The sequence below is a fragment of the Erinaceus europaeus genome, chromosome 1 (genome assembly GCF_950295315.1).
Source record: "Erinaceus europaeus chromosome 1, mEriEur2.1, whole genome shotgun sequence".
Classification (NCBI taxonomy): Eukaryota; Metazoa; Chordata; class Mammalia; order Eulipotyphla; family Erinaceidae; genus Erinaceus; species Erinaceus europaeus.
Genome location: NC_080162.1, coordinates 157,198,871 through 157,216,177, shown reverse-complemented (window position 1 = coordinate 157,216,177; position 17,307 = coordinate 157,198,871). Strand labels below are relative to the sequence as shown.

General features: G+C 41.2%; 1 protein-coding gene and 1 long non-coding RNA gene across 2 annotated transcripts in view; one reads left to right on the top strand and one right to left on the bottom strand.

Annotated features, from left to right (window-relative positions):
- The window catches only part of LOC132540493 (uncharacterized), a 1,042,170-nt gene that overhangs the window by 111,570 nt on the left and 913,293 nt on the right, over positions 1 to 17,307 (top strand). The gene's annotated exons all lie outside the window — the stretch shown is intronic.
- LOC132540487 (DNA-dependent protein kinase catalytic subunit-like) overlaps positions 1 to 17,307 on the bottom strand; it is a 79,655-nt gene that overhangs the window by 43,286 nt on the left and 19,062 nt on the right. The window contains exons 11-19 of the mRNA XM_060198564.1: positions 15,801 to 15,947; positions 12,587 to 12,751; positions 10,538 to 10,706; positions 9,307 to 9,356; positions 8,186 to 8,311; positions 7,397 to 7,549; positions 3,460 to 3,575; positions 2,579 to 2,738; positions 1,353 to 1,439 (exon numbers count right to left, since the gene is read on the bottom strand). Of these exons, the coding sequence (XP_060054547.1) occupies positions 1,353 to 1,439; positions 2,579 to 2,738; positions 3,460 to 3,575; positions 7,397 to 7,549; positions 8,186 to 8,311; positions 9,307 to 9,356; positions 10,538 to 10,706; positions 12,587 to 12,751; positions 15,801 to 15,947 (1,173 nt within the window). The remainder of the gene's footprint in view (positions 1 to 1,352; positions 1,440 to 2,578; positions 2,739 to 3,459; positions 3,576 to 7,396; positions 7,550 to 8,185; positions 8,312 to 9,306; positions 9,357 to 10,537; positions 10,707 to 12,586; positions 12,752 to 15,800; positions 15,948 to 17,307) is intronic.

Below are 17,307 nucleotides of genomic sequence, written 5' to 3'. Positions count from 1 at the left end.
TGTTAACTCTTTCCAGCCACCAGATCCCGGATGCCGACCAGACTTCCCTGGACAGATGACCCCATCAATGTGTCCTGGAGCCCTGCTTCCCCGGAGCCCCACCCTACTAGGGAAAGAGAGAGGCAGACTGGGAGTATGGATCAACCAGTCAACGCCCATGTTCAGCGGGGAAGCAATTGCAAATTCCACCTTCTGCAACCCACAACAACCCTGGGTCCATACTCCCAGAGGGATAGAGAATGGGAAAGCTATCAGGGGAGGGGATGGGATACGGAGATTGGGTGGTGGAAATTGTGTGGAACTGTACCCTTCTTATCCTATGGTTTTATTAATGTCTCCTTTCTTAAATACAAAAAAAAATAATCAACTAGGGGAACAGGCCTGGTTGAGTGTAAACACCAACATGCACAAGAAACCAGATTTAAGTCCCTGCTTCCCATCTGCAGAGGGGAGCTTTAGAAGCAGTGCTGCAAATGTGTGTCTTTCTTTATCTCTTTCTTCCTTCCTTTCTTTATTCCTCTTCTTTCTTTCTCTTTCCCTGTCTCCCCATCTCAATTTCTGTCTTGCCAAATAAAATAAATGTTCTTAAAAAAAAAAAATCAACCAAAAATATTTACCCTGTCCTCAATTATAAAAAATAATCACCTTTCATTTGACATGGATACATCCATTTACAAATGAAACACTAATTGACTTTTCCTGCAGACTTGCTGAGGATCTTAATTCCCCATTCTGTGGAAAAGGTAAAAGTGATTAATTTTGAGGTATCATCAACCAATCAAATTATTTTCAGAAAACACTGAACTTTTGAAACAATAATTTCTTCTGTTTTTTTTCTGTTAATGTTTTTTTTAAAAAAATTTTATTATCTGTATTTATTGGACAGAGACAGCCAGAAATCGAGAAGGTAGGGGAGACAGAGAGAGATGCCTGCAGACCTGCTTTAGCCCTTGTGAAGCTTTCCCCTTGCAGGTGGGGACTGGGGGCTCGAAATTGGGTCCTTGAGCACTGTAACATGTGTGTTCAACCAGGTGCGCCACCACCCGGTCCCCTGTCGGGCGTTTTTTAAGACCCTAATCTAGGTGTGGATTAAGCAAACCCATTATTAAGTAATAGGCCCAGGAGATAGCACAACAGTTAAGCAAAAGACTTTCCTGCCTGAGGTTCTGAAGGCCTCCAGGTTTAATTCCTGGCACCATCATAAACCAGAGCTGAGCAGTTCTCTGATGAGTGGGGGGGGGGGGGGGGCCCTAAAACCAATTATTACTAATTATATGATTTGTGATCATATTTTCAACATAGACTTCATTTTTAAACAGATAACACTGGCTAACAGAACACTGAGGAATTACCTCTTTGCCGAATTTCAAAAACAAAGCAAAGCAAGAAGATTTTTCTGGGTTCTCGAGAGGTTGCTTCTGACTCTTTGGACTAACTCCCTGTAGAATAAAATCATAAAAGGGTACAGTGAGAAACAGTCAGGTAATGCCATGTCCTAATCTGGCACTTCCTAGTTACTATTTTTTGAATATTCTCATTTAATTTAGAGAGAGAAATTGGGGGAGGGGAGACCTCTAGCACTGCTTTACCACTTACAAAGCTTCTCCCTGCTGATGGAAACTAGAAACTTGAATCTGGCACATTGTAACTGGTGTGCCACCACCCAGCCAGTTTTTTTTTTTTTATTATTGTCTTTCTGCTAAGGCCTTTCCTATGAAGAATGAAGGTAAATCAGCTCTGAGAATACTTCAGAGGCAGTGAGAAAGAGGAGGAGCTGGTGACTGGCTAACAGCCAATTGTCTGACATGCTATTCCTACCACCTTGCCTATTCTACATTACAACCACCTGTGAATTAGGAGACCTGCTCACCTCTAATCATACAGTTGGGTTGCTCATGACTGACCAGAGCAGTTAGTACAGTAAGGCAGTTATCCTCAAACTTTACAAGCTCCCAGACTACCTGAGTGGTAGTCAGTAGTCCGATAAAACTTGCCCCCATTTTCTGAGGTGAGTATGCAGTGGCACAAGAGGTCCCAAGGGAAACAGGTGCGGCTGGCCAGTCAACCACATTTCTGATAACCTTGGCTAACCTAACAATTAGACAGATGCTTAAAATCAGAACAGAAATTCATGAGTTAACTTTTATGGGCCTCCCTCCATTCAACATGGACTTGTCCATGAGGGTTATTGCTTGGGCTTGATTGAAGCTGGCAGTACAAATCCACCATGCCCAGTAGATATTTTTTCCTTTTTTTTCTACGTTATTTGATAAGACAGACATTCAGAAGGCAATATTAAAAAAATAAAGAAATTCAGAGGGCAGAGGGAGAAAGAGAGACACCTGTGGCCTTGCTTAAATCACTATTGAAACTTCCTCACTGCAGGTGACAGCAGGAGCTCAAATCATGTCCTTGCACATGGTAGTGAGTATGCTGCCACCTGGTCCCTGCACCATCAGTTTTTAAAATACAGATAGAAAAATCAGAGTTGAAGACTTTAATATGCTATAATCTCATACTTTAAATGCATCAAAACAGGCTCTTCCAACTAAAAAACAGGGCTTCTCAGAACACTTACCTCAAAATATTTTAATTTCTTAGCACTTCTCAAAGCAACAGAAAGCAATTTGTAGAAACCACTGATGAGAGGCAACCTTGTTGACTGTGTGATTAATTCATATGCAAATGAGTATACCCACGGCTCAAAATATTCCACATGCTTCCCGGGAAGAATCTCTCTGAAAAACAAATTAAATGTGAAACCCTAGGTTCAACCTCCCTCTCCACCATAAGCCAGAGTTGCTTAGTACTCTGATAAAAAAAAAAAAAAAATTAATGCTCAATGTGGAAACTCTTATTAGACTAATTTTTTTTTGGCTTTGAAATTACAAGAGACATAATTAAACAAGTATACAGTGCTATCATATAACATTTTCAACTATATCTATGTTCCTTTTTCTCTCTGACCTAAGAATCTTTTGAATGTAAAAAAAAATTCTAAATTTAATATTTGAATACATGTATTTAAAGATTCATACAAGCTAAGCCTTTAAAAAATTATTTATTTATTCCCTTTTGTTGCCCTTGTTGTTTTATTGTTGTAGTTATTGATGTCATCATGGTTGGATAGGACAGAGAGAAATGGAGAGAGGAGGGGAAGATAAGAGAAGGAGAGAGAAAGATGCCTGCAGACCTGCTTCACTGCCTGTGAAGCGACTCCCCTACAGGTGGGGAGCCGTTGGCTCAAACTGGGATCCTTACACCAGTCCTTGTGCTTTGCACCACCTGCACTTAACCCACTGCGCTACTGCCCAACTCCAGCAAGCTGAGATTTTAAATCTTTTGCTACTGCATTTCTTACATCAGAAGAAATGTTTTTTCCCTTATGACAATCAAGAAGAACCAGTCATTTCACTCTTAAATAATCAGTTTTTTTTTCCTTTCTTTTTTTTTAAATACCTGCAAAATTCCACCAGGTTAATGAAAGCTGAGAAATCTTTAGGTTTAGCAGGATGCAAGTTTGCAGCTGGGTCTGAAGTTGGAATCACCCAAACACCTGCAGCCTCATGTTCATCCTTGAAAAGTAATGGTACAGTTCAATCCCAACATCATATACATCAAATCTTAGTAGTGCTTTGGTGTCCCATTTTCTCTCACTCATAAAAATAAAAATAAATAAATCTTTAAAAATAAAACTAGTTTCTGCTTGTAATAAAAAATTTGTAATTTTAACCAAAACACAGTATTATTCAATCACACATTCATTCAACAAATACCTGACCTATTGATTTCATGGTCAAGGTCTGTAGTTTGATAAAAATGATGAAACTCACAGAAGATGTTATATATAAGAATACGTGGGAAGTGAAGTAATCAAGTGAGAAAAGAGTGGTCCAAATACTTAACTATGCATTTTTAAATGTCTTTTATATTTATTTAAATTTTTCCCTTTTGTTGCCCTTGTTTTATTGTTGTTGTAGTTATTATTGTTGTTACTGATGTCATCGTTGTTGAATAGGACAGAGAGAAATCAAGAGAGGAGGGGAAGACAGAAGGGGAGAGAAAGATAGACATCTGCAGACTTGCTTCACCGCCTGTGAAGCGACTCCCCTGCAGGTGGGGAGCCAGAAACTGAAACAGGGATTCTTATACCAGTCCTTGCGCTTGGCGTCTTGTGCACTTATACCAACTCGCTACTGCTCGACCTCCTTTTTTATCTTTACTATTGGATAGAGCCAGCCAGAAATTAAGAGGGGAGGGAGAGATAGAGAGGGAAAGAGACAGAAAGATACCTGCAGTCTTGCTTCACCACTTGCAAAGTTTTCCCCCTGCAGATGGGGACCAGGGGCTTGAACCTGGGTCCTTGCATATTATAATATGTGCACGCAACCAGGTGCCACTGCCCAACCCCACTACGCATTTCTTTGAGGAACAAACAATGATGCCTTGATAGAAGCAGAATTTCAACATGTAAGTAGCAATAATTAGAGGTTTCAAAACAGAAATGCAGAAGTTGAAGAATTATTAATTTTTTAAATTTATTCCCTCTTGTTGCCCTTATTGTTTTATTGTTGTAGTTATTACTGATGTTGTTGGATAGGACAGAGAGAAATGGAGAGAGGATGGGAAGACAGAGAGGGGGAGAGAAATATAGACACCTGCAGACCTGCTTCACCACCTGTGAAGCGACTCCCCTGCAGGTGGGGAGCCAGGGGCTCCAACGGGGGTCCTTATGCCGGTCCTTGTGTTTTGCGCCACCTGCACTTAATCTGCTGTGCTACCACTTCCCTATTATTTTTTTAAATAAACACCTTTTTAAAAAAAATATTTATTTACTCCCTTTTGTTGCCTTTGTTGTTTTATTGTTGTAGTTATTACTGTTGTTATTACTGATGTTGTAGTTGTTGAATAGGACAGAGAGAAAATGAGAGAGGAGGGGAAGACAGAGAAAGGGAGAGAAAGACAGACACCTGCAGACCTGCTTCACTGCTGGTGAAGCGACTCCCCTGCAGGTGGGGAGGTGGGGCTCGAACTGGGATCCTTATACTGGTTCTTGCTTAACCTGCTGCGCTAATGCCCGACTCCCAGTTGAAGAATTATTAATAATGGGAGTCGGGTGGTAGAGCAGCGGGTTAAGCACACGTGGTATGAAGCACAAGGACCGGCTTAAGGATCCCAGTTGGATCCCCGGCTCCCCACCTGCAGGGGAGTCGCTTCACAGGTGGTGAAATAGGTCTGCTCCCCACCTGCAGGCTCCCCACCTGCAGGTGAAGCAAGTCTGCAGGTGTCTTTCTCTCCCCTTCTCTGTCTTCCCCTACTCTCTCCATTTCTCTCTGTCCTATCCAACAATGACGACATCAGTAACAACAACAACCACAACAACAATGAAAAAAAAAAGGGGCAACAAAAGGGAAAATAAATAAATATTAAAAAAGACTTTACGGGGGGTCAGGCGGTAGCGCACTGGGTTAAGTGCACATGGCACAAAGCGCAAGGACCGGCATAAGATATCAACAACAACAATAATAACCCTAACAAGGCTACAACAACAAGGGGAACAAAAGGGGGGGAAAAAGACCTCCAGGAGCAGTGGATTCATGGTGCAGGCACTAAGCCCCAGCAATAACCCTGGAGGCAAAAAAAAAAAAAAAAAGACTTTACTAAGCGCAAGGACAGGCATAAAGATCCCAGTTCCAGCCCCGGGCTCCCTACCTATAGGGGTTTGCCTGTGAAGCGACTCCTCTGCAGGTGGGGAGGGGGCTTGACCCGGGATCCTAATGATGGTCCTTGCGCTTTGCGCTACCGCCTGACTCCCTCTATTTCTGTTTCTAAAAGAAAAGGAAGGGGGGGGGGGGCTGGAGGTTACCAGGAATGCTAGCAACATTATATACATGCCAAGCTCCAGTAATAACCCTGGTGACAAAATAAAAAAAAAAAACTGAGGGTAAGAGACAGGAAGATGAAGAGAGACAGAGGAAGAGACATCATAGCACTGCCATGGAGGTGCTCCCATGTGGTGAGGTTAAGGGCTTGAACCGGTTCTCACATACGGCAATGTGTGATCTACTTGAGAAGTTTTCAAATCAAATTGTTTTAGATGTACACAGAGCACAATAAGCAATAAGACACTCTGGTGTTTGCGTCACTCAGTTAAAAAAAGAGAAAGCATACAAATACAGTAACGTTAATTTGACAAATGGCCTTTTACTATTCCCTTTATTTGTCCTCTCATCCCGGAATTCTCTCATCTAACTTGAGAAAATATGCATATGTTCATGGATCTAATAATTCTTCTGTGAGTTTATCATGCTTTCAAACTATACACTTTTTTTTTGTATTCTTACAGTACATATTTAGAGTCTACTGATGCTATAATATCAATAGCTTATTGTTATGAATGTTACTGAAGTCAGTAGTAATTGCCTGTGTCCAGTCTCTCTGCTTTCACCTATCAGTAAGCTATTGATATTGTCTCTTGAGAACCCATCTGAATTTCTCACTTTCAGTATTTCTTCCTTAGAGCATGAACTCAGTTGGTCAGTTATTTGTTGAAGAAATGCCTATCACGAGTGGGGGTAAATAGCACAATGGTTATGCAAACAGACTCTCATGCCTGAGGCTCTGAAGTCCCAGGTTCAATCCCCCACACCACCATAAACCAGAGCTGAGCAGTGCTCTGGCAAAAAAACAACAACAAAAAAAGTGCCTATCACTAGCGCTAGCAAGCATCAAGTTGTCTGGAAGAGACAACTCACCAGGTTCAAATGCAAGAGACTCTCATTACAATGCAAGCCCTTTGATACTAGTCTCATTACCACAGTGTTCTGCTAACAAAGGACAGAATAGGTGGCTACTTTAAGCTGTGACTCCTCGATAACCTAGGCCAGGAAAACTTTTTTATACATTAAAAGGTATGTTCTTCCTTTTGATTATATTCTACTGTTTCAACACACACTCAACACCTTGTATCTAAGGTTTGGAGTTTCCTTAACTACAAACAAGAGCCATCTCAGGTTTCCCTATCTTACTACAATGAATAAATAAATAAATAAATAATCACTTGTAAGCAAAGTTATGACTCGACTCTGAACTGCCAAGGAATGAATAAAAAGGCTAGGAAGCAACTTCCCCCATCCAAAACTGCTTTAACATATTAAACACGTATATTATTTTTGAACAACTTGGTGATAATGCTTTCTACACAGCAGGCTATTTAAATGAAAAGAAAGCATTAATGACATATTACTATTAAAGATGATTAATACTGAATAAGGCAATTTCTTACAATACAAATGAGCTATTTTCCCCTGATGTTATGTATATGCAAAAAAGATCTTGTAATAAAATGAGATTACTGACAGAAATTTCCAAACTCTGAACAAAAGTTTTTTCTGACCTCGTGTTGTCCAACATTCTGTTTTTCTAGTGTAAGGTCCAATTTATCCACAATCTTCAAGACAGATTTTACAAATTCATCATATAGCAAACGATTCAGACTTTGAAGGGAGGAATTCACAAAGGGAAAAGATTCATCCGCTAAGAGAGAATTCTTTAAATAAAGACAAATAATAAACTTCAAAACTCTGTGTAAAAAAGCATCCATCGTACACCATCAGTAAATACGGTCAGATGTGCATGCACATTCAGATCCTACTGAAGCTGCTGTGCAGATGGTTAACCTATCTAGTGGAAGTTCTCAAGCTAGAAACACTAGACACTAAATTACCAGAACACATTCCACTCAGATGATGAGTTCGTGGAATCATGGATGAAGTATTTCGAAGCACAGAGCAGTAAGACAACTTTCGTGAATCCTTATCAATCCCCAACTACTGTATGTACTTGTACACATATACATCAAGTACTTATGTGTTTATATACACACACACACACACACACACACACACACACACACACACACAGGTAGACAAACACACTTAAAAGAGAATACATCTATCTTTAAGTGAAATTAAAAGTATTTGCTATTATTTCAATAGAATTATTCTGCCACTCTGAAAATACAAATTAGTCTATTTTATTCAAATAGTCTAAGGGACTTAGCTTGCAAAGAGATGTCTAACATCACATATAACAAAGCAAGCAGTAAAAATTAACTCTAAAGAAAACTTTACACTATGGAGACTAACAAAGAACACTGTCATAACTTTAACACTGTCATTTTTACCATTGTCTGGTCACAGCTCAGGAGATTTCTAAATAGATCCAAATAGTCTTTGTATGTGGGCACTTTCCATTTGCCAGTTCTGACTTCCCCTGATGCACGAGTGTCTTCAGATTCAGTCTCAGCACTCTGGGCAGGGAGACAGCAAGCCAATACTGACTAGTAGAGTCAAAAAGTAAGCACTGTTGCCAGAACTTAATGCTAGCTAAATGTTCTAAGCTAAAACAATGTCTAGTAGTTGACTGAAGAAGAAAGTATGTCATGACAGCATACTGAAAGGCAAGATGAAAAAAAAGGTTGACTTTTTCTGAACTGACTAAAAATAGTGATATATACACAATTATTTCAAGACCAACATTCATGAAATGTTTTTTAAAAAAATTACCTCTGGAAGTCCGGTGGTAGCGCAGCAGGTTAAGTGCAAGTGGCGCAAAGCGCAAGGCCTGGTGTAAGGATCCTGGTTCGAGCCCCTGACTCCCCACCTGCAGGGGAGTCGCTTCACAAGCGGTGAAGCAGGTCTGCAAGTCTGCAGGTGTTTATCTTTCTCTTCCCCCCGTCTTTCCCTCCTCTCTCCATTTCTCTCTGTCCTATCTAACAACGACGACATCAATAATATCTACAACAATAAAACAACAAGGGCAACAAAAGGGAATAAATATTTTAAAAAAGAAGAAAAAAATTACCTCCTGTTTTACATAGCTTAGTCTTTCATCTCATTCCACAATCTCTAGCTTCTAGGAACCAAATATGTCTCCTATGATTTACTTAAGTCCTAGAGTCTCATGAGAGAAAGAATATTTCTTTTTTAAAGTAGATTGCTTTTTATTTTATTTTATATACTAGACAGAGACAGAGACATTGAAAGGGGAGGGGGAAGGCAGAAAGAGACACCTGCAGCACTGTTTCTGATGCTTCTCCCCTGCAGGTGGCGACCAAGGGCTTGAACCCAGGTCCTAGCACATTGTAACACATGTGCTTTGCCAGATGAGCCACCACCCAACCCCAGAGAAAATATTCTCTTCATAAAATGTGTACATAACAACATAAAAAAATAATTCACATTAAAAAAACAGAGTTATTATGTCCCACATTTCTCTTGATACAAGCTACAGTTCAAATTTTACCTTTTGAAGAATCACTGGCTTCGAACATATCCTGATTAAACCTTGATGCACTATAAAAATGAGAGGAAAAAACAATAAAAAACACAACTAAATACTCAACAGAAAACAGCATCCATTCTGCAACCATAATTTCACCCATCAAAATTTTTAGTTTGTGTATCCTAGGAGGCAGAACAGTGAATAAAGTGCTAGACTCTTAGGCATGAGTTTGCCAGTTCGAACTCTGGTATCGCACGTACCAGAATGATGCTCTGGTTCTCTCTCCTTAATAACTGATTTTTACCCCCATTTTGTCAATTTGTCCTACTTGAAAGTTTAGACTATTAAGATGCAAGGGAAGCCAGTGAGATAGCTCATCTGGGAGTATGCCTATTTCTTCAAGTGCAAAGTCCATGTTTCAGCCCAGTCCCTAGCACATTGAGGGAACTTTCAGTACTACGGCATTTTTTTTTCTTTTTTTGCCTCCAGGGTTATTGCTGGGGCTCAGTGCCTGCACCACAAATTCACTGCTCCTGGAGGCCATTCTTTCCCCCTTTTGTTGCCCTTGTTGTTGTAGACCTGTTGTGGTTATTAATGTTGTTGATGTCATTCGTTGTTGGACAGGACAGAGAGAAATGGAGAGAGGAGGGGAAGACAGGTGAAAAGAAGATAGACACCTGCAGACCTGCTTCACTGCCTATGAAGCGACTCCTCTGCAGGCAGGGAGCCGGGGGCTCAAACCGGGATCCTTACTCTGGTCCTTGCGCTTGGCGCCACGTGCGCTACCACCCCTATGACATTCTTTCTTTCCCTGTTTCTTGATGGCTGAAAAAAGTCAGCTGACTGGGGGGTTGTGCCGTGGCTAAGGCACTGGACTGACAAGCACTGCGGTCCTGAGTTCAACTTCCAGTATTATGTGCCAGAGTGATGCTCTGGCTATCTCTCATTAATAAAGCAACCAATCTCAAGGCTGCTCACACTGATTGTGGGGTGGGGCTCCAAAGAAGGGGGGATCTAGTAGACTTCTGGGGAGGAGTATTGTTGCTTTGGTTAGGGGCAAGGTGTGCCCTTCCATTTTGAAGAGGTAAAAAATTACACTGAAAAATTTCTAGGCTTGTAAATAAAGGTTACTTAAAAAACAAAATTATTAATTAAAAGCATACACTTGAATATAACAATCAGATGTTCATATGAAACATGCAATCTATGTTCATTCATCATCATGAAAACAAAACCAAAATCCCAGACTTACCTATGGTACTAATACAATTCCAAAGAACTGGTCCTTTTTCTGCTAAAGCCAGGAAAACTTTCACTATGGCTCTACAACACATCGACTGCATTTTTGGGCTGTACTGTGGGAAAGTGTCTATCTGCACCACCATGAGATGTTCCAGAACTGGAGTATACACCTCTGGGACCTGCCGGAAATAGAGAACAGACTAAAAAGTTAAGGGGTGGGGGGAGTAAACAATGCAGGGATAATACACATATACTAAGTAATTACAACTCAAGCAGTTATTAGCTAAATGAAAAATGTAGCTTGTCATCTAATCTCTTCAGATTAACTTTTTTTTTTTTAATTTTCATTTCCAGGGCGTTTCTCCTCTGAGCTGATTTTTTCAAACAGAAAGAGTGAGATGGGGGCTGGGTAGTGGTGCAATGCACACATTACCATATGCAAGCACTGGCTTTAAACCTTCAGTCCCTGCCTGCAGAGGGAAAGCTTCATCAGCAGTGGAGCAGTGCTACAGCTGTCTCTCTGTCTCCCAATTTCCTCCCTATTTCTCTGGCTCTATTAAAACACAATTTAATTAAGTTTAAAAAATTAAATGGCAGGGCTAGGTGGTGGAGCACCTGGTTAAGCGTACATGTTACAGTGCGTAGGGACCCAGGTTCAAGTCCCAGTCCCCCACCTGCAGGGGGAAAGCTTTGCAAGTGATGAATCAGGGCTGCAGGTGTCTATCTCTCTCCCTCTTGATCTCTCCCTTCGCTCTCAATCTCTGGCTGTCTCTATCAAATAAATAAAAATAATAATAATAATAAAAACCTTTGGGAGTCGGCTGGTAGCACAGTGGGTTAAGTACACATAGCACAAAGTGCAAGGACCAGCAAAAGGATCCTGGTTTGAGCCCCCGGCTCCCCACCTGCAGGGGAGTCACTTTACAGGTGGTGAAGCAGGTCTGCAGGTGTCTTATCCATCTCTCCCCGTCTTCCCCTTCTCTCTCCGTTTCTTTGTCCTATCTAACAATGACAACATCAATAACAATAGCAATAATAACTACAACAACAATAAAAAATAAGGACAATAAAAGGAAAAATAAATACATTTAAAAAAAAAAAAAAACCTTAAAAAAATTAAATGGCTTCTAGAAGTGGTAGACTCCTCATGCAAGAACCATGCTCCAACAATAACTCTGATGGTAGTTAAAAAAAAAGAAAGAGGGGAGTCTGGCGGTAGCACAGCGGGTTTAACACATGTGGTGCAAAGCGCAAGGACCGGTGCAAGGATCCCGGTTCAAGACCACGGCTCCCCACCTGCAGGGGAGTGGCTTCACAGGCAGTGAAGCAGGTCTACAGATGTCTTTTTCTTCCCCTCCTCTCTCCATTTCTCTCTGTCCTATCTAATGACGACATCAATAACAACAATAATAATAACTAGAACAACAAGGGCAACAAAAGGGAAAATAAATAAATATAAAAAAGAAAAAAGAAAGAGAAAGTGTGAAGCAGAGGTTGAGAGGGAAAGAAACCACTGCACTGAAGCTTCCTTCAATGCAATGGGCATAGGCTCGAACCTGGGTCACACAAGTAAGAAAGCAGTACACTACCCAAGTGAGCTACTTTGCTAGTACTTACACATAACAATAATGAAACAAAGAATTCTAGGAGAGAAATGGATAGAAAAGGGGCGGAGAGGGACTGGAATCCCAGTGCATGATGGAAGGACAGACGTTAGCTGAGGTGAAGACTGTTTTGCATATACCTATCATGAGGAGATGTGTCAACTATACCATAATGCACTATTCCCCTATTAAAATGATTTGGAAAAAAAAATCAGCATGGAAGTCTGAAGGACATCTGAGGACAATTCTAGTCTAAGCTACAGAAAGAGTAGCAAATAATTTTTCTTGCTTTGGGCAACAAAAACTCATTTCAGAACAGTAATTCTCTTGCCACAAAATACTGCTTATACTTGGTCATAATGAATTCTGCACTAGAAGGTACACAACTTATATGGCTTCATTAGAGCATCCGAAGAACTGAGGCTCAATACTGACAGAGACTGTGTCTCACTTACAGTGTCAAGGTAAAACAGAACACTTGCGATGGACTGCAGGAAACTGGGCATGTGGTAAGCATGGTCCTCAGCAGCATCTGTCTGCATGAGGAATAGCTGCTTGCAGCGCTGAATGAGCTCTATGTACATGAAGTCGACGTCCGTGGCATTGATGACTTTGCAAGGCTTTAGGGAAGAGAAGACAAAAGCTTTTATTAATCCCTGCAACTTAACATAGAGATATGTCAAGCTGTGTGATTATCAAATTCATACTAACAAACTTCTCAATGGAGTATAGAGACTTGCCTGAGGCTCTGAAGTCCCAGGTTCAAACCCCCCCCACCTTTTCCACCATTAATCAGAGCTACTCAGAGCTCTGTTAAGAGAGAGAAAGAGAGAGAAAGGGAGAAAGAGAATATAGTCTTAGGAGCCAGGAGGTGGTGCACTGGTTAGGCACACACATTACAGTGCATAAGGACCCAGGTTCAAGCCACTGGTCCCCATCTGCAGGGAGAAAGCATCACAAGTGGTGAAGCAGAGCTGCAGGTGTCTCTCAGTCTCTCTCCTATATCTCCCCCACCCCTCTCAATTTCTTTGTCTCTACCCTGTAATGAACAGATTTAAAAAATCTTAGGGAGTCAGGCTGTAGTGCAGCAGGTTAAGCACATGTAGCACAAAACACAAGGACCAGCGTAAGGATCCCAGTTTGAGCCTCCAGCTCCCCATCTGCAGTTGAGTCGCTTCACAGATGGTGAACCAGGTCTGCAGGTGTCTATCTTTCTCTCCCCGTCTTCCACTCCTCTCTCCATTTCTCTCTGTCCTATATAACAATGACGACATCAATAACCACAACAATAATAACTACAACAATGAAAAACAAGGGCAACAAAAGTGGGAAAAAATGGCCTCCAGGAGCAGTGGATTTGTGGTGTGGGCACCGAGCCCCAGCAAAAACCCTGGAGGCAGAAAAAAAAAAATTTAAAGGATACAGTATGTCTTATAATGAGGCTTTAAAATAATCTTCAGCTATACTAAATATTTTCTCATACACAAAACATCAACTGAGAGTTAACTATATTCTAGGCAGTGTCTTGAAAGCAAGGATCAAAGACAAATTAGACACAGTCCCTGCACCCACCAGGCTAACTGCTGAGAGGAAGAGACTGAGAACTCAACATGAAGTCGGACTAGGTTACTCTACCATGCTGTACCCCATGACCAGAGCCACCTTACAATTCACAAAGTAGCAATGCTGCTTCCCTGCCTCAAGTTTTTCAAAGATCTAGGTCTATTCAACCCCCCCCCCACCACCAGGGACCTAACCAGTTTATCTTTTCATTTGTTTCCTTTTTTTTTTTGCCACCAGGATTTTACTTGGGCTTTATGCTAGTACAATTCCAGCATTCTCAGCAACCTTTTTTCCCCCTAGTTGGAGGGTGAGAAATGGGAGGAGAAAGAAAAAGATAAGGAGAATGAATACAACATTGTTCCACTACTCATGAAGCTTCCGCTCTGCATGATGCTCTGATGGGTCCTCACAAAAGGTAGTGTGTGCACTCTACTGGCCAAGCTATCTCCTGGCTTCCTAATTCTTTCTTTCCTTCCTTCCTTCATTCTTTCCTTCCTTCCTTCCTTTTCTTTCTCTTTCTGAGAAAGATAGGAGGAGAGAACCAGGCATCACTGTGGTACATGTGCTGCCAGTGAATGAACTCAGGACCTCATGCTTGAGAGCCCAGTGCTTTATCAACAGTACCACCTCCCAGACTACGCTTCCTAGCTTTTCTTTCCAGAGCCCTCTCCCTCCACCTTATCTTCCAAGCTCTAGCTACACTGTGAATATATTGATCTACACTAAACAGACTGCAGTTACTGTATAAAGTTTAAGAGCCTAAACTTTCCTTCAGCATCTGAGACTTCTCATACACCATTTCTTCTGCCTTCACTTTCCATCAAGGAGTCAGAAAAGTGGAGATGGAGAACTAAAGATTTGAAAATTAAAAAGATAAAAATGTCGGTGGCACAGTGGGTTAAGCACAAGGACCAGTGTAAAGATCCCGGTTTGAGCCCCTGGCTCCCCATCTGCAGGAGGGGGGGGTCACTTTACAAGGTGAAGCAGGTCTGCAGGTGTCTTTCTCTTCCCCGTCTCCCCCTCCTCTCTTGATTTCTCTCTGTCCTATCCAACAACAGCAGTAGCAGTAACAATAGAACAACAACAACAAAATGGAAAAAATGGCCTCTAGAAGTAGTGGATTTGTAGTGCAGGCACCGAGGACACCAGCAATAATATTGGACGCAAAAAGAAAAAAAAAAAGATTAAAAAAAAGCCCAGAAGATGGACTGTTGGGAGTCTCAAGCACGAAGTCCCAAATCTAATCCATAGCATTGCATCTGCCAGAGTGATGCTCTGGTGTTTTTCTCTCTCTAATAGATAATTAAAAAAAAAAAAAGATAAAGAACATTTAAAGGGAAAGATGAGATCCTTTGACAGTGAGAAAGTATCAGGGATGGAATGAATTGGGAGTAAAAGGGAGGTGGCAAGCAATTTTTCTGTGAAGTGGAATTCCACTATGAGGGAAATGTCTACAGTTACACTCAGTGTTCTGAAACATATATTTTTCAGTCACAAGAACATCTCTGCCTAAAACTTTTGAGTGACTCAAATACAATCTTAACTTTAGAAAGCAATGCAGCAGTCTAAGAAAACAGCATGTTTCAAATCTTCAGACTTGAACTTATGTCTTCATTCTATCAGTACTAAATATGTGTCCTCTGACAATGGAGACTCCTCTGGGTGTCAATTTCCTCATATGTTAAGAGTTTTTGTTTATTTGTTTTTGTTGTCATTGCCAGGGCTTCACTACTCTAGGCCAAAACTTTCACTATTCTAGGCCAAAACTTTCAGAGAAAAGCTAGAGCAGAGGGAGAGAATCACACAGCATCACAATGCCATTGTTCACCCATGTGGTATATCAGGGGCTGAAACCTGGGTCCTGTACATAGTAAAGGAGATAGCCTCCCAGGTGAGCTATCTCACTAGCCTCTAACAGCTACAGAGTTATGAGGACTTGAGCTAACATATATACAAACTCTTAGTACTTAGCAGGTACTGAAAAAACAATTTAACAACAAAGCAAGTACCACGAGTATTGTACAAGAGCAAGGTGCCACTCAAATCTGCAATGGTATCACTTTAGACACTCAAATGAAGTCAGATGAGCAAGTTAATGAACCATACTCCTGCAAAAAGTCCATATCCACGAATTGCAATGGATAAATCCTTGCTGTTTGCGTCCACATTCCTGATGATTCCATAGAATTGCTCCATAAAATACTGCAGCTTGTTTTTGTGCTTTTCTGTGTCTTTTGCCACCATAAAAGAAACCTGCAGGGGTGGAATAGATAGCATAATGGTTACGCAGAGGCTTTCATGCCTGAGGCTCTAAGATCTCAGGTTCAATTCACCCACACCACCATAAACAAGAGCTGAGCAGTGCTCTGGTAAAATAAAAGTTTAAAGAAAAAGAAAAAGAAAAAGAGGGAGTCGGGCTGTAGCACAGCAGGTTAAGCACAGGTGGCGCAAAGCACAAGGACCGGCATGAGGATCCCGGTTTGAGCCCTGACTCCCCACCTGCAGGGGAGTTGCTTCACAAGCGGTGAAGTAGGTCTGCAGGTGTCTATCTTTCTCTCCCCCTCTCTTTCTTCCCCACCTCTCTCCAACAACTACGACAACAATAATAACTACAACAATAAAACAACAAGGGCAACAAAAGGGAATAAATAAATAAAATATTTTTAAAAAAAGAAAAGAAAAAAAGAAACCTGCAATAGCATCAAAATTAGCTTTTCAGAAATATTTAATAACCAAAGGAATCCATACAAATGCCCAAAGACCTAGCATCTTTCATATATGTGTGTGTGTGTGTGTGTGTATTTTTTTTTAAAGAGACAGAGATTGAGAGAAGGGAGACAGAAATAAGCACTGCTTCACTTCATGAAGCTTCCTCCCTGTAGGTGGGAACTGACGGTATGAACCCAAGTCCTTGCACACTGTAATGTGTGCCACCACCCCACCTCAACCCAGTATTTTTCAATCAGATATTATCAATGTGTTCAGATGTTCCAACACAACTGCTTTTACTCACAAATAATAGCTTCAAAAGTTCAGAAAAGACACTCTCTTAAATAAGGCCAGAAGAGGTATACATTTCCATCGTAACTGTACTACATAACATAGGTTGTGCAAACCCAACAGAGAGACAGAGAGGAGAAACCCTGCCCCCCCACCACCCCTATTCCCTAACCACACCACCACTAAATTGACTGTGGAGCTGCCTCTGGTGTTATCCAGAGTTGCTGGGGCTTGAATCTAGGTCCTTGCACATGGTAAGACATGCACTTACCAGGTGAGCTATCTCTTAACCACCCCCTTTAAATTTTTATACTACTTAACAAACATTAAATCAAATTATGCAAAAAATTTTGTTTTATTTTGTTTTTCTTCTTTTTAATATTTATTTTATTTATTCCCTTTTGTTGCCCTTGTTGTTTTTATTGTTGTAGTTATTATTGTTGTTGTCATTGTTGGATAGGACAGAGAGAAATGGAGAGAGGAGGGGAAGACAGAGAGGAGGAGAGAAAGATAGACACCTGCAGACCTGCTTCACCGCCTGTGAAGCGACTCCCCTGAGGGTGGGGAGCCGGGGTTCGAACCAGGATCCTTATGCCGGTCCTTGTGCTTTGCG